Below are 19,185 nucleotides of genomic sequence, written 5' to 3'. Positions count from 1 at the left end.
ATAGCGCAACAAAATATGTAAAAGGGAATTTGCATTTTGTTTCAACTCATTATTAAATAAATAATACATACTGAAGCGTCGATAAAGAAGTTGAACATCATAGGTGTCATATGACAGCGCTGTTATGGGTGGTCCCATGAGACATTTTGGCTCTGGTGGATGATGGCTCAGAGCCAACATGGCCTGTAAACAACAACAGCAGCGTCAAAGTAAAGTTAACTGAATCTGATTTTCGGCGTGTAGTCTAGTTTAAATTAGAAGAGATAACGCGTGGTGGTTTTTCAACAATGCTTCGAAAGTGTATATGGTATGTAACTCCAAACACAAAACAACCACAGACTAGATTTGCCACCACACTTTCTTGGAGCTATACGTGCTCTTGGCTAACTCTCTTAGCCGCGTTAGCCAAGTTAGCTTGCTAACTTGCTAGGCTTATCTATGTAAAGATAATTCTTCGAGTTGGGGTTATTTGGGTTCGTCGTGTGGGGTAAAGCGATGTATTGTTTGTATTTGAATTGGGGCATTTCAGCTTTGTCTAATTGCTTTTTCAAATAATTTAAAACCTAACTTTCGGACGTCGGTAAGCAAAGCTAATGCTAGCTAAAGATGTCTGTTTGCGAGGCTTGCTAGGAGTTACGGTTTTGCATTCAAATGTCCCTTAATAAAATCAACGAAGATTGTATATTTAGTGGCTTATAAATATACAATCTTAATGTTTGGAGAAAAAATATGCACTGGAGCTTATTTTTTACTTGCATGATTTTCAATTTTGTGACGTATTTCATCGGGCAGCGGTAATGTGCTTGTATAGCATTTAGCAAATGTGAAATTCTGTTGATAAATAAAGCCAATGCATCCTTTGGTTAAATGTTGGTTAAATGCATCTTTTTAGCACACGTGCTTAAAGATTCAATGCCACATTCTTGATCAGTAGTCCTCGTACCATTTCACATGTTTTGATTTTAGCTGTAGATTTTGGACTTGTGAATACGCGTCATCTCTTAATATATTGATCTATTACAATACTAGTGCGGTAAGATAATGCTGCACGTCAAAACAAACGATGACATTTGAAAGGACAATAAAGTAACTATTTTAAGTGCTAAGATCATGTGTGAATATTGAGGATTAAGACATTTGTAGCATTTCAAAAGCTGATACTAGGTGGTAATCTACAAGAAAAACTTCGAAAATGTTTTATTCAAAATCTTAAAAAAGACCAAAAAAAAACACCCTATAATAATTGTAATAATTTTCTGAAATTTTGGTATCGTTAATTTACATATGCAAAAAATCACTTTTGTTGCTAATATATTTTTACCAGTAAAATAGCCACAACAATTATTAGGCCTAGACAAAAAAATAATAATTCAATTCAATTTTTTGAATAGCAAGTGAATATTCAAGAGGACGGCGCAACCAGAAGTATAAATACAAATCAAACGATTACAGCAAAAAACAGCAGCCACACTTCACTTGCAGTGACTTTTATCTATGTATTGTTTATACCTGTGCTTGTTGTTGTGAAATTATTTTACTCCCTATATTTAGTGGTTTTCCATCAGTTTGCATTAATTTAAAACAAATAAACAAAGAAAACCACAACCATAAATGTTTCAAATAACCTCTACCTGTTGTCTCTGCTTTGCTAATGGCATCTTCTTGTTTCAACCTCAGATTGACATCCTGAAGACGGAACATCATTCTCTTCAGCGGGTAGCTTACGAGCCATGTCCGCACCTCAACCTAACAGCTCAGCCTCCAACAGCCCAACCAACTTCATAGGTTCTCCTTTTTCAGTGATAAGTCCTTCTCTCGGCTCTCCGGTGGCATCTCCCTCTCTGGGATTTGGACCCATCAGCAGCAGTCAGGTATCTGTTAGGTAGCTGTATGAGAAATTGTACTCATCTATTTGGGTCCGAAAATTATTGTATTGCAAGAAGTCTTGCAATTATTTTAGAGCGCCTCGGATGAGCATTACCGTTTCTTAAAACCTTGTGTTGCCTTTTCACCACCACCTTCTTCCATTTTTCACATGTACACAAAACAATTTTGCTGTCGCTGGACATAACCATCCTACATCAGTTTATTTCTCTTGGTGGTTAAATAATCTTTTTTTTTGTGGAAATAGATTATCACAAAAAAAAAAAACAATATATAGTTTTATTTATATCTTGTTTTGTACAGATTCTAAATTACACTACAGATTTTGTTGGTTGGACTTCTGATCACAGTCTGTCTCAGTTGACTCTAATAAAATGTAGGAGATTATTATCCATATCACATCAAAGTAACTATAAGCAACCTCCAGTCAGTAGGTAATATCTTTGGCTTCTATAGAAACCATATTTTCTAAATTTAGAGGAAGAAACTATTGCAAAATATGTAGAAATTTGCACATGATTGGCATAAAATGTTTTATTTTAAATTGCTCCTTACAGCATCCAAAAGAATAGGGAGAAAACTAGGGATGCACTGATCCACTTTTATCACTTTAATACAGATTCACGAGGTTTAGTATCGGCCGATACTGATATGACACAGAAAAACATAGCTGAATTGACTTAAAAAAAATTTTTTTAAGCACAAACATATTTATAATTCAAATTCAAAATTGGACACAAATATATTCAATTATTTGATAATTTATTTGATAACTCTTCACCAGCACAGCATTTTTAAATACACAAGTAACTTCACAAGCTTGGTAAATCATGTAAAAATAGCACAACTTCATTTTGTTCAGTCAGTGCAATTAGGAGTATAACAGTCAATGTAAAATAAATAATAAAGAAACTGAAATTGACACAAACAATAGAGTTAATTACCTTGGCCAAACATGTAAAAAATAAACTGCATTGAACCTTCTTTCAAATGGTTCAGAAAGTTCAATTAGGAATTCTAAATATAATGTTAAATAAATAATAAAGCATTAGGATTAGACAGAATAGATCTGCCCTTATGGATTGAGAACATTGTCATTGATTACCGATCTATAATTTTTGTCAATATCCGGGCCCATTAATGAGTACTAGTGTTTCTTCATAGTGTGTTGCGTTGTTGTAATTTTTTTTTTTTTTACTTTAACTTGATTTTAACCAATAGAATTATTGTATATCCAGATTTCGTCTTCAGCACCAATATCAGGGATGCATTCAGTCAGCAGCTCAGAAGATATTAAGCCTCCATTTGGCCTGAGGCCCATGCAAGCTCACAGCCCAGGAATAATGATGTCTCAGAAACGACTGTGTGTGATCTGTGGTGACCGCTCTTCTGGTGAGTGGACTATTGAAAGGCAGCGCTAGTTTTCTGTTTATTATTGATTAAAATGATCCAAAATGTTCATAAATCTCTTGCCTTCCCTCCTTCGTTTTGTTTGATCATCTTAAGTTTCACTTACCTGTTTAATCTTCAGGCAAACACTACGGTGTGTACAGCTGTGAGGGGTGCAAAGGTTTCTTTAAACGAACTGTGCGCAAAGACCTGAGCTACACCTGCAGGGATAACAAGGAGTGCCTGGTGGACAAACGCCAGCGCAACCGCTGCCAGTACTGCCGCTACCAGAAGTGCCTGGCCATGGGTATGAAGAGAGAAGGTACGCAAGGAGAAGTGTCAAATATAACATCCACTAGTTGTTTTTTGTAGTGTGATGAACTATGGCTGTTATTAGAGTTATTCAAATAGTCAAAGTAGTTTTGGATTGGCATCATACTTTTAGAGAGAGTGGATGTTGGCTTGGACAGAGATAGATTTATTGGACCTGGGGTAAAAAAAAAACTAACGCCTCTTTGTCTCTTCCCTCCACTTTCTCCAATTCTACCCTTTCCCCGTCTGTCAATAGCGGTAAATCCTATAAAGTGGAAAAACAAGGATGGAAAAGATGAGGGATGGATGAGTATGTTGTCTAAATTTCAGAGATTCTGTATCTTAAATCTACTTCAACATTTATCACAGAAGAAAATGCTAAGCAGGATAGGCTCATGTGTGACTTTGTGCTATAGTGTGGAAAAGAGAGACAGCTAGTGCACTTGGCTGCTTAGTGATGATGGACTGCTCTGTTAGGCAGCTACAGCCGTGTGCTTGTTTTGTGAAAATGAATGAAAATCCCATCTGTGTTGACAAAGTAAAGAACATGGTTGTTCATATTTTAGGTATGCTACTAGAATCCCAAAGCATGTCTTTTAAGCCTTGCATGCATGTACAAGCCCACCTTAATTAGATTGCATATTTAGGCACAAAGGATTCGGTTTGCTCTGATCACTGACACTTGATGACCTTCAAGTGTCACTTTTTATTACTTCTCTCAGAAGCCCATCTTCACAGTAATGTCAAGATGATTTCTCACAGGATCTGAGTGACGAGAAGCCTGAATATCAGCACTTTTGGCAACGAATGAAAAGCCCTGTTGCTTAAGCTGCTTATTAATCACTCTTCTTTTGATTGTCGTTATAATCGTCTGTCTTTAGGTTTCTAACAAACAAAATGTAGCTATCTAGGCAACATTTACACCGGAAATTGAAGCAGAAATTTGTAGCATCTAATGAAATCTTGTGCACTCAAAATTGTAAAGAAAATTATTCCTACTGATTTCATTAATGACTAATTTAGCATATTAGTTCTACTAAAAATAGCTTTAACATTTATTTATTGTTCTTCTGATTTACATAGAAAGACTTAGGAATCAATTTAGAATACATTTAGATGTAAGTCTTAGTTTCTATTTTAGTGATTGTTTGCTAGCAATAACTGAGGAGGCCACTCCTGGAACTGGCTGGCAGTTCACAGCAATAATAGGAAAAAGGAGTCCTGTCACATACGTATCTAGGACAAACATAATTGATCTTGTCCCCCCAAAAGTTTTGTAGTGTTACATTTCTGAGTCTCTAAATAGAAAAGTGCCCCAAGAACTTTAGGCACAAAGTAGTTGAACTTCTGCATCTCCCCGGAAATGTCGAGATATTCCTAATATTTTTGATAATGAAAAAAATAACCATCTATTGCATCAGGCTTAAATTTATCAACCATTCTGTGATTTCCTTTGAGTAATCGAATATTAAACTAAAGTCACTCCCAGTAGTTAACTTCACGATTAGACAAGAGCCTCTTATTGCGTTGGAAAACAACTGGCCTTGAAAATCCTGCTTCATTTGGTAATAAATTATTTCACTGTCATCTTCTGGTCATGGGAAAGATTCAAGCTGTTCTCTGTGGGTGGATTATAACTACTCCACACCCACAAGATTGTCTTCATTTTAGGTCTACATATTTTTGTTGAGCTAATTAAGTGTCTGGCATCACTGTCACACTGCATGACTCAGCATGAGCAAAAGCCTTTTTCTTTCATGACTAACAAGAATTTGTGGTTTATCTGTGGAGAACATTTGTTCTGTTCTGAGTAGGTTCCTGCTTCTGGTATTATTACTAGTGAATTATATCGGGCAGAACACCAGGCACAAAGAAATGTCGAGGACGTTTGGCTTCTGACCAACCACCCCGGTGCTAAATCCATCCATCTGTCCATGTCCCTAAAATCCATTTCATTCTGTTCCGGGTTGTTTGAGACTTGCAGCTGTCAACAGACAAGCGGCAGGTTACGCTGTGACAAACCAGCAGTGGATCTTGCAGCGTAATTACATGTATTTTATATTCATGGAAAATATCTTACTAACTTTGGTGTATTCATGGTGTGTGGCTTGCAGCTGTGAGCTGTTTGATAATTAGATATGTTTTGTAACTAGGCCTCCCCCTAGTGGCAGACTTTGATACCGAAATGCAGGAAACTCCAAAGGGCACACTGTTCTGTTGAGAGGCTGCAAACTGATCTTTTTTTATTGTGAAAAAGCAGTTCTTTGGCTATAAACGTTTTGTTCTGCATTGCCTTTAATGCAGGTTTAAAGAGGACAAAATAACTGCAACGATACGTATGTTGCTGGCAGATATCAGTTTCCTATTTCCTTTTGAAGTTTGATCGTGAAAGTTAAAAGACATGACACAAAAAAGAAAATGTAATGCAGCTTTTTTTTATTGAGATAGTACTTATTAATCTTACAAAAAACTTGATGAGTAGACCAATTTAGGCATCAAATCATGTTTCTGACCTTGATCTGATAGGTACAAGTGCATAAAGTAAGCACACTAAAAAAGACAGTTCTTGATAGATAAGGTTTGATATATTCATTGAAAATGAGGGAAGGTAAATTTTCTGTATGATTTTATGTTTCTTGGAATATGATTTGATCATGATGATCATGGATCAGAGAGCATCAGAAAAAATCATCTGATTCCCATCTCTGAGCAATGAATTAGTAGCTGTATGCTGTTGATCAAAAGAAAGAGGGAGGGAAAGAGGAGACAAAACCTTAAATATTAATGCAAATAATTACAAAATCTCTGCATGGTTTTACATTGAATTATCTCAATTTTAGGCTTTCAAGGGGGCTAAATTGTCCAGATTTTGTAAGCCAATTTTTTTAAAGTTTATAATTCATCTTGGGACTTGTTGTTTGTTAGAAGGAATCTATGAACATTTAGCCATTTCTTGCAAACTCACAACAAAATAGTTCTTAAAACTGTCTTGGTGTTCAGTTTACAGAGTTGAAATCAAAATATTCTTGTTTGCCTTTTCCACTGCCTTCTCTGTTATGGAAGAGTATGTCTTGAACAGGAACAGATTTAAAAACCAGAGATTTTAGCGATTGGCTAAATTTTGTCATCATTCATGTTAAAAAAGGCATTGAAAGAAGATCAACTGTGTAAAAGCAATTAACTTCCATCCCAGAGATAACACCAATGTAAAATTTTAAAAAGTTGCAATAACCCAACTTAAAGTTTCAAAGTTAATATTAAGCCTTGTTAATATTTAATTAGAAAGAAAAAAAAATATATACAGTACAGACCAAAAGTTTGGACACACCTTTTAATTCAATGAGTTTCCTTTATTTTCATGACTATTGACATTGTAGATTCACACTGACGGCATCAAAACTACGAATAACACGTGGAAATATGCACTAAACAAAAAAGTGTAAAACAACTGAAAATACCCCTTATATTCTAGTTTCTTCAAAATAGCAACCTTTTGCTGTGATTACTGCTTTGCACACACTCTGCATTTTCTTGATGAGCTTCAAGAGGTAGTCACCTGAAATGGTTTTCACTTCATAGGTGTGCCCTGTCAGGTTAATAAGTGGGATTTCTTGCCTTATAAATAGTCATGAAAATAAAGAAAACCCATTGAATTAGAAAGGTGTGTCCAAACTTTTGGTCTGTACTGTATATTTTTAGAAAAAATTACTTCTAAAATTATAAAACCATTCAGTTAAAGCAGAATGTAAATATGAGCTTTCATGTTGGATTAAAAGCCAATGAATCCAAAAGTCCATTAAGTCTCCCTGTGTACATTCTGGAAGTGTTTCTTTGTGTTTGTCTGCTGCAGCGGTTCAGGAGGAGCGTCAGAGGAACAGAGAGCGCGAGGGAGAGCTGGAGTTCAGCTCCGGAGTGAACGATGAGATGCCTGTGGAGAAGATCTTAGAGGCGGAGATGGCGGTGGATATGCGGGTGGACCTTCACTCAGACAGAGGGTCTGCAGGAAATACTGTGAGTTGTTGGAACAGCAGTCAAATCCATTTTAGTGATTTTTGTTTTTTTCTTCTCCCGTATTTTTCTAAAAAATAAAACAAAATCGGCTTTATTTGTTTTGCAAGGAATCAAGAAGTAATTGTGATATGTTTTGCAGCCCCATGATGCTGTTTCCAACATCTGCCAGACTGCTGACAAGCAGCTGTTTGCTTTGGTGGAGTGGGCAAAGAGAATCCCTCATTTCTCCGAGCTGCCCCTTGATGATCAGGTCATCCTCCTGCGTGCAGGTATGAATATCGACTATCAGCTTCAAATTAAAGTCAGCGCATTCAGATTCTGTTTGGAGAAAAGGTAAATCGCTGCTATAGAGAAACAAAATAGGTCTGTGGCAGATTGCCGGGGTCAGTTGTTAAAGCTTTGACTCACGCTGTGGGAGATACTATTAAATTACTGATTACTAATTATCATTGATTACTAAATATGTGAGGAACAGTGTAAATATCTTGAAAAGTCAGGGATTGGTACAATACTTTTATAAAATTCTTTGTAGCAAATGTATGCAGCGTTCAACACATTGTAGACTGAAAGCTTAAATGAAACAGCAATAGACAGAGTGGTTTTAACCTTAGAGTGGAGGGAATTACTATAACCCAGCAGTTTACATTCAGGCATGGGTTACCTCTGAATAGAGTTGTACATAAATAAACAGGAGAATAATTATCTGCACTGCTGCTTGTATTTGTTAGGGTGGAATGAGCTCCTGATTGCCTCGTTCTCCCATCGCTCCATTCCTCTGAAGGATGGCGCTCTGCTGGCGTCCGAGCTGCAGCGTGACAGCGCACACATGGCCGGAGTTGGTGCTATTTTTGATAGGTACATTTACATGGACAATACGCTTCCAGAATGCTTAAAAATAAATTACAGCTAACATAATCAGCTGTCATGTGGCTAAACTTGTACGGATTCGCTATTATAGATGGATGCATGTCTGTCTTTTTAAAATATTTTCCACAAGCAGACTTCCACATTGTTCTTTGAGAATGTAAGTCTCTGCATAAAATATGTGTTGAAACATATTGACTGTTAATGTTGCAACAGAAACATGCGTGTTTGTTGATGTAGTTCCAGGTGGTGACATTTTTTGTTTGTTTTATGTTTTACTTGTGTTTTTTTTCTAATGGATCTAAACTTTCCAGGGAGAGTGTGCAGAGTGCAGAAGTTGGTGCCATATTTGACAGGTACTTGTACAGTTCTTCAGTGTTGTTATTTTTGAGTTCATAATTTGAGTGTACATGTTTAATAATTTTACACATTTTCTCATACTGCAGGGTTCTTACTGAGCTTGTTAACAAAATGAGAGATATGCAAATGGACAAAACAGAGCTGGGCTGTCTCCGGGCAATTGTCCTGTTTAATCCAGGTAATTTGAGAATACATGAGCATAAGAATGATTTATATAGATGCACTAATTGAAACATTGCAGTCGTTTATCGATCTCAAGTCTTTTTAAAGGTTTGATCTGCTGGTAATAATTTCAACTGATTCAGACATTTTTGTAAAAAATGTTAATATAAGAACAACACTCTAGCCTATCTGCTGTCAGTCAGCCTGATTTCTATTAAAAGTAGAGTTGAGGTCACTTTCCATGTTGTTTTCAAACTGTTATTGACAGAGTTTTAAAGAAAATGCTAAATTATTTTTTATTAGCAGTTGGGAAGGTAGTATTGCTAACAAAAACTGTTCCATTTTTTTTTTTTTTTTTGGAGAATATAGATTCAAACCTTGACTCAAAGCCACCCAAAGAGCTATCAAAGTTTCAAAATCCAGCTACAGCCAGATTTAACTGCACAATCACAGAAATACTGTTTCTGACCTTACTGGTACTGAGAATAGCTACAGTAGAGTTTTCTTTCCTGAGCAGCAGCATCCACATCAAAGACGATTTTGTTTAGATTTAGTGTGTTCAGTTTTGACAGACCAGTGAATGTCGATCAAGTTGGAAATGACCAGATTCTAGTCATGAGCAGATCTCTTGGTGCATCTGAAATGGATTTTATTTCTCTTCATAGCTGAAATGTGTCATGTAATAATTGTGCTTATTAATGTTGCTCTGCTAGATGCTAAAGGGCTCTCCAGCACAAGTGAGGTGGAGCTCCTTAGAGAAAAAGTCTATGCATCACTGGAAGCTTACTGCAAGCAGAAGTATCCAGAGCAGCAGGGAAGGTAAAAGTCCTGTGCTGTGAAGTGTTGACTGGTGCATTATTTATGTCTCTGAGGAAAAACGAATGAAACGATTTTCTCCATGCAGGTTTGCTAAGCTCCTCCTTCGACTTCCAGCCCTGAGATCCATTGGCTTGAAGTGCTTGGAGCATCTTTTTTTCTTCAAACTGATCGGGGACACGCCTATTGACACCTTCCTCATGGAAATGCTTGAAGCTCCCCATCAGTTGTCTTAGACAGGAGTCGCGTACTGTGGATTTTAGAAAGCTGGAGTCTGGGGAGGCGGGCATGGGACTGGAGTGGCACTTTAAGTTCTTTTTAAGATTTGTCAGTTTGTCTCACTGCTGTCTGCATTACACCTTAGTGCAGCACAGATTTGCTCTTTAGACCAAACCCAAGGCTTGGCATGACCTTCAAGCTGGTGCTATGTGTTGTCATAACGTCATGAGTAAAAACTATGGTAAACACATAAATATTTTTAAGAAAAATATTTACATATTTCTCTCAGAGTGGCTATAATTTGGGTACTCATTTTTATAAGACTTTTTAAACACTTAAACTCATCTCTAATGCCTTTCTTTTTAATTCAAGAAGGATGCATCCTGAATAACGCTTTGTGAAACATTTTTTTTAATTTAAATCAAATCTAATAATGCATTATGGTGTCCAGAAGCTCTGAATTGACTTGACAGAATCTGAACCCTGAGATTGACACCAGGTTGAAATGATCCCAGAATTAAGTCTGCGTCTCTTCTATATGTTGCTTAGTGTTTACATATTTTCCCTTTAAAGCAATTCAAATCTATTCCCTATTGTATTTTATGACAGGAATAAACTGCACATTTGGGATTTGTGCTACTTTTAAAACAAACTTTAAACAAACCGGCCTGACCTTCCCGGCATTCGGGGTTTGTTTGTTTGTTGTTGCGGTGCTATTTCAGAGACGATTTGACATTACTGGTGAAGTTGCACACCAAACCATAAAACGAAGAAAATATGCAAAACTAGAAATTCTTTTTGTTCTTTGTTTTTAAAATGTAGCAATATAATATGTCTGCATAAGCCTGTCAGTTATTCAATGTTTTGCAAAGATAAAAATGTCCAGTGGAAAGGGAATACTCCATGATGTAATTTATCTATACAATTATGAGGTACTGTGCTAAACAAAAGGGTCAGGGAAAATGCACATAAAAAATTAGAATAATTGCTAAATTCAACGTATGATGTTATTATGCACCCTTGTTTTTAGATGGAATAAAGCAAAATGTGTTTTGGGTTGCACTGGATTTGCTGAGACTGATCAGCTTTGTTTTGTGCCGTTTGTGATGCTTGGTTTTCCCCCCCTCCCCATCTTTCCCTTCATCTTTTTGTAGGTAGCTTACTTTTTCTTCATACAGTTTTTGCTGTTTAATAAAAAAAATAAATAAAAAAAAGCAAACCATAATCAGATTGAAACCCAGAAGACCTTGATGTACAGATGATGTAAACAAGACCAAATGAGGTCTGTGTGGGAAACGCTATACAGGAAAACACTACGTGAGCAATATCGGCAGCCTGTCATCCACTTCTGCGCTCTTGAACTTTTAAGTAACTTGAAGCATGGGTTTTGTGGACTAAAAGAATAAAGAGGATTAAGTTTTTCTTGCATTTTCATCATAAGTGTCACATGTGAATTTTTTTTCTGCTTAAATCCAGTACAACTGAAGGATGATTAAAAAATAGTCCCAAAGGTGTTTCAATGAGCCTTTTTATTGTAGTTGTTACATAGATTTGCTGTGGGGATGGATACAACAGAAGCCTTGGTTTTAATACTATTTTTGTTTGAGGTGAGATGGCACAGGCTACAGTACACATGGGCTAAAAGTAAGAAACGTGAAGTGCAAGAAAATCAAAGGCTTTCAACTTGAAGTTGCTGGTTAATTTGAAAAAAAAAACCCCAAAGTGCATCTAATATCTGAAGCTCAGAAAACCCTCTTTGTAGCAAAAAAAATAGTTGAGTTTCTTAAAGCCAGGCTGGCTGAATTTTCTTAACTATCTCAATAACACTTTCAGCTTTTCCTGAACGTCTTCACACGCAGGGCCAAAGATGAACAAAAAACCACTTAGTGAAATTACCACTTCTAAATAATTTCTATTATTTCTCATAATTGATAACTTGTCCAGTCTGGGTACTTATACTTCCCTTAATTATAGGTGCATCCTAATAAATTATATCAAAAATGGAATTCAGTAATCTGCTTCTGGGAGTGCAACTTGTCGTATGCTATTACACAGCTCTATCATGTAAGCCTTCTGTTGGTTTTGACTTGAAGCTGATGAAAACCCAAAATCCAGTTTCTGAGAGTTTTGTTTCAAAATAGAGCTCTCCATTAAAAATTTATTTCAGAAATCTGGGCTTTTCAAAAGTACGTCCAAATACTGCAGTTTATGCACTCCATGCTGATCAGAGCTTCTGGATCAGTTTCCACATGACATGGATGTGATCCTGAAGACCAGGTTGAGTAAATCTCCTTCAGTTTTGCATTATTGGCTCTGATGGGTCTTATCTTCCTTTTGACAATACATAGATTCTTTATGAGGTTTGTTATTGCAGGCCAGTGTCAGTCATATTGTGGTCATCAAAGTAGACGTAGGTACTTTTGGCAGTGTGGACAGGTACCAAGGTCTGCTGGAAAATGAAATCGGCATCTCCATAAAGCTTCTTGCAGAGGGAACCCTTAAGTGCTCTAACGTTTCCTGGTGGATTGTTAGCTTGCTGACTTTGGATTCGATGAAACACTGAAGGAGCACAAGTAAATGACGTGGCTTCCCAAATCTTCACTGACTGCCAACTTTACATTGGATCTCAACCAACTTAGACTTTTATTTTCAAATAGAATGCAAAATTTACTTTCATTTCTAAAGACGACTTTGAGTGAGCAACAGTCATCTTTTTCTCCTTAGACATCTAATTGCTGTAAATCCTGTACAGTGACATTTTGTCAAGTAAATACATTTACCTTAGAAATTCTAAGCTTTGTTAAAAATGAATATACTCACTCTAGTAATTGCAAAAAGAGATGTACAGATCACAGAATGAGTTTTTATACGCAAATATATTATTTGACTTTAAAGTCTGGCTCAGTTTTGCATTGTCTTTAATAATGTGATGTATGTTTATGACAAATTTTGCTATTATCTTTTTTTACATATGTGTTTATTCATACTGTATTGTGCAAAAGTCTTGCGCCACTTCTAACTTTAAAATACTGAACAGACATTTTAAATATGTACAATCCTTGGTAGAAAATAAACTTAACGATTTGAGAAAATTCGACTCTTCGAGCACAAAATACTTTTTTGCAAATACTTTGTCAGAATAAATTTTGCTGATCCAAGTTGTCATGCCACTATTTTTAGTAATAATGGAAAAACACAAACACTTGCCTTTATAAACAACAAAAGTTTTAGTGTTCTTAAAGAATAAACTTTTGATGACGTATGGGAGTTCATATGCATCTGGTTATGATGGAGGAACAGAATAGCCAGCAGCTGAAGAGACAAACACTGAGCTGAGGACACAGAATGTGGAGTTGAAACAAATACCAGTTGACAAAGCTGCTAGTCCTGTGTGTCATTTGGAATAAAACAATTAAACCACTGCTGCTTCCTTGCTTATGTTTGTTTCTTGGATGACAAAACTGAATTAATTATATGTTATACAGAACAAAATGCTGTGCTTTTGTTTTTGATTGCCTTCATAGCATCCAGTCTGTTTTTGTGTCCAGCTGAACCTGCCAGCTGTGCTGCTGAAAGTTTACCTTGCTGGGATCTCACAAACCCTCCACAGTGAGTCAATCCAAACTATGTGCTAGTAAACAATTTAGCAGTCAGGATAAACGGGTTCCTCCTCTTATGACATTTAACATTTATGGTTGCAATGTGCATTTAGAAACTGCTCCAATAAAATTAAAACATATTTTCTAAACATTTAGCCTTCTATAAATGTATCAAAACTTAAAATATGCATGCACCTTTTTTACTTTAGACTGTTATTACTTTGTGTTTAAAAAATTACATTAGACATTTCCTTCTTTAACATTATGTTTTAAGCACTCTGCTTCTTTACACCCTGTCCAGTAATGTTTGTTCCTGTTGTGTGATTTCTTTCCAGATATGTTTTCACTTCATTTCCATGGCATGTTTGGGCTAAATGAGGAGCTACAAAGTAAATTTAATGAAAACCAAACTTTCCTTTCTTTTATTGTTCATCTGTATTAAATATTTATACTCTGATGGGCACCTGTACAGATCTTTACAGGCACCTGTAAAGTAATTAGAGGAGCCATTTGAGGATTGCTTTTCATTGTCTTTTTTTTTTTTAACAATTCACATCTTTGAGAATGACTGTTAAGACAATAATGCCTAAAGATGCACCAAGAAATCATCTAGTGTTTGAAAATGGACAATTGCTATATTGATTGCTGCTGATCACTGACCTGTCAGTAATAAACTAAAAAAATCAAATCTTACACCTAACAGTAAATGCACCAGACATACGCGCTACCCGGCTGCTGTAAAAAAAACAACAAAAAAAACCCCATTTGGTACAGATTACTCAGAAAAGGAAACTCAAAGCAATTTTCAAAATCGGTGAAATGTTTAAAAATAAAGTCAGAGGAAGAACAAAGATTTTATCCATTCAGACTGTGAGAGAGCAAAACTTTCAGCAGTTTACAGGAGGGCTGAGCAAAATGCAGAAAAGCTTTTCCAAATCTGACTACTTTGGAACATACTGAACTCTGAAGTATTGACAGCCTTTTGGAAATTCATAGTTAAGGTGAGAATCTAGGGAATTCAGGGAGACAGCCTTTTTGGCATCCGTAGTCAGGATTCTTGAAGGCAAAATATACAAAAAAAAAGGGATGACTCCAGATTTTCACAGCAGTGTGCTTAAAGAAAAAAACAAATACTCAAATATCCTTTAAAGGACAAAGTGACACCTTCTTTAATGATGATTAGTTTGGCCAATTGTTACCTCTCCTTTACCTTAATTGGTCTGTATGTGCACTAATTTTACACCAAGACTAAATGGTAGAACTCGGATGAGGTACAACTTGAAGCTGTAGAAACTACATTATCTTCATAAAGACAAAAAAAAGTTATTTTGCCATGATGGGTTTAAAAACATCGACTGATGAACATTAAAATAATTTTCTCATACACAAACTGCACATCTGTAGTAACAATATGTTATCACATGTCCCTGAAAGCGTCTTAATAAATAACTGTCCGCAAGGCACTGAAATGTGCAGCTCATAGTTTCTATAAAATACAACTCAACTTTATAAAGAGTACTAACTGTGCCTGCCTCCCTTGAATACTTGCTAGCCTTTTAGTTTTTATTTAAGAATTGATCCAACAATGCAACACTGAACATTTTGTTTCATTATAATCTTCAAAAAAAATATATCTACACTAATAAATTCCTTCTTCACCTGTAAACTCATGCACATCTGCCTTGAATCTGTCCACTTCAGTCACGTAAAAACTGTGCTACTGAATAGCTGGCACATTGATGAGCATATTGTCAGAGTCAAGATGTCAGAGTGGTTCATCAGTGTCAAGCATCTCACATTCCAATGATAGCCAACGTTTACATCCAGTGCAAATGTTCCTTTTTTAAGCACCTTTTCGGACCAAAATGAAACACAAAATACCCCAGTAGTAAACAACAAAATAACCATCTTCACTAAGTCATCTATTCAATAGATGAAATGTCATTTAGCTCAGCTATATGTTGTTCAACCCCCAGTAAAAAGTCATTTTAAGGGTTCCGGTTCTGCGCCACATTCAACCCTTTGGATCCAGAGAAGGCTGCAGGGATTGAAGCTCGTGCACTTGCAGCCTTAGGCGCACACAAAACAAAGCAAAACCACTGTGGGCACTTGTACGCGAGTCGCATTTGAAGGGTGACCGTGATAAAGCCTTGCGAAAGCAGTCATTCTGTGATCATCCAGCAAAAGCCAAGCTTAGTGGTTTGAATGCAAAGCTATTTTTCCTGCCCACAGGTTTAAGATTAAGATCTTTCGCAGCGGTTTGCCCCTCTCTCTTGTGTCACAGTACGTAAACCAAACAACTCATCCCAGCTCACTGTGGCTTGAGTGCCAAGCTAGAGAGGGGTGGGTTTCCAGTCTGGATCGGAAGTAGAGGGCAGTGAAAGGGCCGACAGTCGTCTTAATGTCCAGCGTAATTGTGGTCTTCCTCACACCTGAAGCTCTGAACCACCGGACAAGCCAAGAGCATTTGCCTCTTCTGTCGTCAAGCCGCTCTTCAGTGTCCTCCTTACTGTGTGGTCAGGAGAGAAAATTAACAATAATAAAAACAAATATAGCAAAAGCATTTCTTGTTTTTGATCATATTTGCGCACATACACAACACCCACATGATTTTCTGTTAAGTCGGGATCGTCTCCTTTCGCGAGGTAGCGTTCTCGGGCCGGGCCCCTGAGTGGCGGATCGAACGATCCTCTCCATGATCTCGTCGGCTGTGTCGTCTGTGCAGTTCACAGGGTCATCGCTGGTAGAACACCACGGAGCAATACGCCCTGAAACAAACGCAGCAGAATCAAATGAAAATTAACATGCCATGCTGTGTAATAAGGTAAACTATAGAGCAAATGAGTTACAAGTTTAATTTTATGAATGACGTGGCTAAATCTGAATTTTTACATCACGTATTTGCAATGACATTTGCGGATGTTCAATAAGGGAAAAGCTAAGTTTGCTTCTCTATGAAAAGGAAGATCTGCTCCTTAAATAACCTCTTTAAACAGTGTCTCTCTGAACTGAGGCAGTTTGCCCAGATTTGAATGAGGTCTTTTGCGTGCACTTGGGGAAAGACTTTCTAAATGTGCGTGTTTTTCAGTATAGCTTTCTTAAAGTCTTGAGCTATTTACTTAGATGTGTATCAAAAATACTCCTTACCAAAGTAGCAGATGAAAAAGGGGAAAACATATCTTGGTGGGCTGATGGATTTACTTAAAAGCAGCTCAGGGTTGTTAAAAAAGATAAAAGTCATTCTGTCTTTGTGTGAGATTTGCCTGATATTTTTGTCAATAATTTCTCTTACTGAATGTTTATGGATGGGGAGGGAATAATTACGACGGATCCCGCCTGCTTAATGCTTTGTGAATCCAGTGCACAAACAAAGCGGATTGCAGGAAAAAAGCAGGAGATTTTAATTGTGCTGTGCTGTGTATTAATTGATTTTTTTCATGGTAACAAACCTAGATTTTGTGGGAGTGGCATACATGTTACATTTTTTACTGTTCAGCACAATATTATATTTTTATTTCTTTATTTTTGCACATTTAACTTTTTTTCTTTTAACTTTTAGGGATTTGAACACAAACCATAGACTGGATACCTTAGAAAATAAACGCAGGCTTACCAAAACAAAGCAGTAGATTCATCATAATGTCAACATTATACAATTTTGAAAATTTAGCTTCATTTTTCTTCTTTTCTCAACAAGTTAAGAAAGAAAGGCCAGAGGATGGTCAAAAAGGAAAATGTTTGGACTACTTGGACAGTAAAGATGTGATGGTGTTCAGGAGAAAGTTCAGAAAATCATTCATCAAGAACTGATTAGTTTGCACGATGAGGTAAAACTTATAACTCTTGTCCCTGAGCCATTGATGGTTTCATAAAAGCACATATTTATGAGTTATAAAGTAACAGTAAAACACTGCTTTCTGACCGACCTCTGAGACTGCCTCCTCTGGTACGATTCCTTAGGCCAGGCACTGTGGATGTGCTGCTCTCTGCGTCCGTCAGACCAGTTTTTAACATGGCCTTCATGTTTTCATGTTCCGCTGCATCATCAGCACTCTGGATACCCTGAGACTGACTCTCCTGTGCGTCTGAAGAGGCACCTCCAAATTTACCGCTCTGTAAGGGTTTAAGGAAAGAGGTGAAAACTTTAAATGTAGCTCTTTTCATAGCCTTTCCCAGACTGAAATAGGAGAAGTTAGTTATTTCAAAGGCACACAATAAACTTTTCAATGTTTTACTTTCATAACTGTTTCTTTCAGCATGCTTTTGGATTCTGTACTTTTCTACCATTAAGTAAAAGTAACGGCTTAAGGTTAGATTCACTCAATATCCAAGCGGCATCATGTTTCTTATTCATGCCTTGTCAAAGTTAGTCCCTCTTAGTCTTACGAACAACTCACGACTTGTGTAGACCCTTTGAGTAAAACTGTTATTTAGAAATATAGCTGTGCGTCTTGTTAAATGTTAGTCCAAACAGAAAATATACAGACACGTACATACATACTGTAAGTACATTCCTACCTCACTGTCATCGTCATCCTCACTCTAATGAAAATAAAGAACAAAATAGGTATTCATAATACTAATTATGTCATACTGTAAACATGTAATTAGAATAAGCAAAATATTCTGGCAAAAATGTATTTGCTTTCATGTTAAATGCTTAATTATAGATCTAATATGAGGAATGTGTCTGCAGTCAACGTGATGTAAAACCCAACATCTAATGGTGCAACTACTATTTAGTATCATCAACTAAATAGTGCCCATTATAGGTACTAGATATAAGCAATCTAGTACCTTATATACTGTAATATATTGCAAAAGTAGATCATAAAGGGGCAGTATTGTGCATTTTATAGCATATTGTTCGCTATAAAGTGGCACATAATGCCATTTTTTAAGGACAATTAAGTAATTATGTTAGATTCAGCTTTTTATAAAAATGTTGCATATATCAAAAATGACTTAAAACAAATGATACTTCATAATTTGATGCCTTGAAATTGGGCCTTTAAGAAGTTCCTGTTCTTTCTGACACTCAGCCTCCAGCACATCTGGACAGAGATACCTCTCCGTTATGCCGTTTACAACAGTTCTAAGGAGCATTGCACTGACAAGTAGTTTAAGTATGCTGAGCTCAGAAGATTTACAGTTCCACCAGATGTTTGCTTTTGCATTCATATATACAGTAGTTCTTCTAATAAAGAACCAGAGGGCCTTTTATTATTTCTTAGGTATTTTAATCATTAGAAAAAAACAAAACAAAGCAAATTTAATCTAAATCTGAATTGGCAGGTTTGGCCCAAAGGAAAAGTAGAATCCATTTAGGAGAGCAAAAGCTAGATTATAAAATATACAATTGATGTATTGTTGTTATTTGGACAACAAAAACAAAAACACAGAGAAACAAAAACATACAATAATAGCCCAGATGATCTTGGTCAGAATTTTAACTGTTCAGACTTTGCCAATTTTCACATTTAAAACTCCAGCACTCTGGGCAATTTAGAGCTTTAACATCTTTCATTGCAAACGAAGTTCGTTTGCTTCATTTGTGTAACAGAGGGGC

General features: G+C 36.5%; 2 protein-coding genes across 7 annotated transcripts in view; one reads left to right on the top strand and one right to left on the bottom strand.

Annotated features, from left to right (window-relative positions):
- The first annotated feature begins 142 nt into the window (after positions 1-142).
- On the top strand, positions 143-11,529 carry LOC116715780 (retinoic acid receptor RXR-beta-A-like). 2 transcript variants are annotated; one of them, XM_032556421.1, is made up of 12 exons: positions 143-307; positions 1,678-1,871; positions 3,123-3,276; positions 3,416-3,595; positions 3,842-3,895; positions 7,436-7,596; positions 7,736-7,865; positions 8,325-8,451; positions 8,775-8,816; positions 8,907-8,998; positions 9,696-9,801; positions 9,887-11,529. In XM_032556421.1, the coding sequence occupies exons 2-12, from the start codon at positions 1,731-1,733 to the stop codon at positions 10,032-10,034; spliced, it is 1,335 nt and encodes a 444-aa protein (XP_032412312.1). In that variant the 5' UTR covers positions 143-307; positions 1,678-1,730; the 3' UTR covers positions 10,035-11,529. The 2 variants fall into 2 exon arrangements, with proteins under 2 accessions (XP_032412312.1, XP_032412322.1); XM_032556431.1 differs by lacking the exon at positions 3,842-3,895 and having other exon boundaries at positions 144-307.
- Positions 11,530-14,010: 2,481 nt separating this feature from the next.
- The window catches only part of fhod3b (formin homology 2 domain containing 3b), a 93,771-nt gene continuing 88,596 nt past the window's right edge, over positions 14,011-19,185 (bottom strand). For 4 of the 5 annotated variants that reach the window (XM_032556377.1, XM_032556392.1, XM_032556401.1 and 1 more), the window contains 4 exons: positions 18,135-18,158; positions 17,543-17,729; positions 16,223-16,384; positions 14,011-16,125 (listed from right to left, as the gene is read on the bottom strand). In XM_032556377.1, the coding sequence (XP_032412268.1) occupies positions 16,043-16,125; positions 16,223-16,384; positions 17,543-17,729; positions 18,135-18,158 (456 nt within the window). In that variant the 3' untranslated portion in view covers positions 14,011-16,042. The remainder of the gene's footprint in view (positions 16,126-16,222; positions 16,385-17,542; positions 17,730-18,134; positions 18,159-19,185) is intronic. The other variant, XM_032556385.1, reaches the window with a different exon arrangement.

This window comes from Xiphophorus hellerii, chromosome 3 (assembly GCF_003331165.1).
Source record: "Xiphophorus hellerii strain 12219 chromosome 3, Xiphophorus_hellerii-4.1, whole genome shotgun sequence".
NCBI lineage: Eukaryota > Metazoa > Chordata > Actinopteri > Cyprinodontiformes > Poeciliidae > Xiphophorus > Xiphophorus hellerii.
Note: the sequence above shows the minus strand (reverse complement) of the source record. Positions and strands in the feature narration are given on the sequence as shown.

Coding starts and splice junctions, on each gene's coding strand:
- LOC116715780 (XM_032556421.1), top strand. CDS start 1,731: ATGTCCGCACCTCAACCTAACAGCTCAGCCTCCAACAGCCCAACCAAC. Junction 3,596..3,841: donor CATGGGTATGAAGAGAGAAG/GTACGCAAGGAG, acceptor GTCTGTCAATAG/CGGTAAATCCTATAAAGTGG. Junction 7,866..8,324: donor GGTCATCCTCCTGCGTGCAG/GTATGAATATCG, acceptor TGTATTTGTTAG/GGTGGAATGAGCTCCTGATT.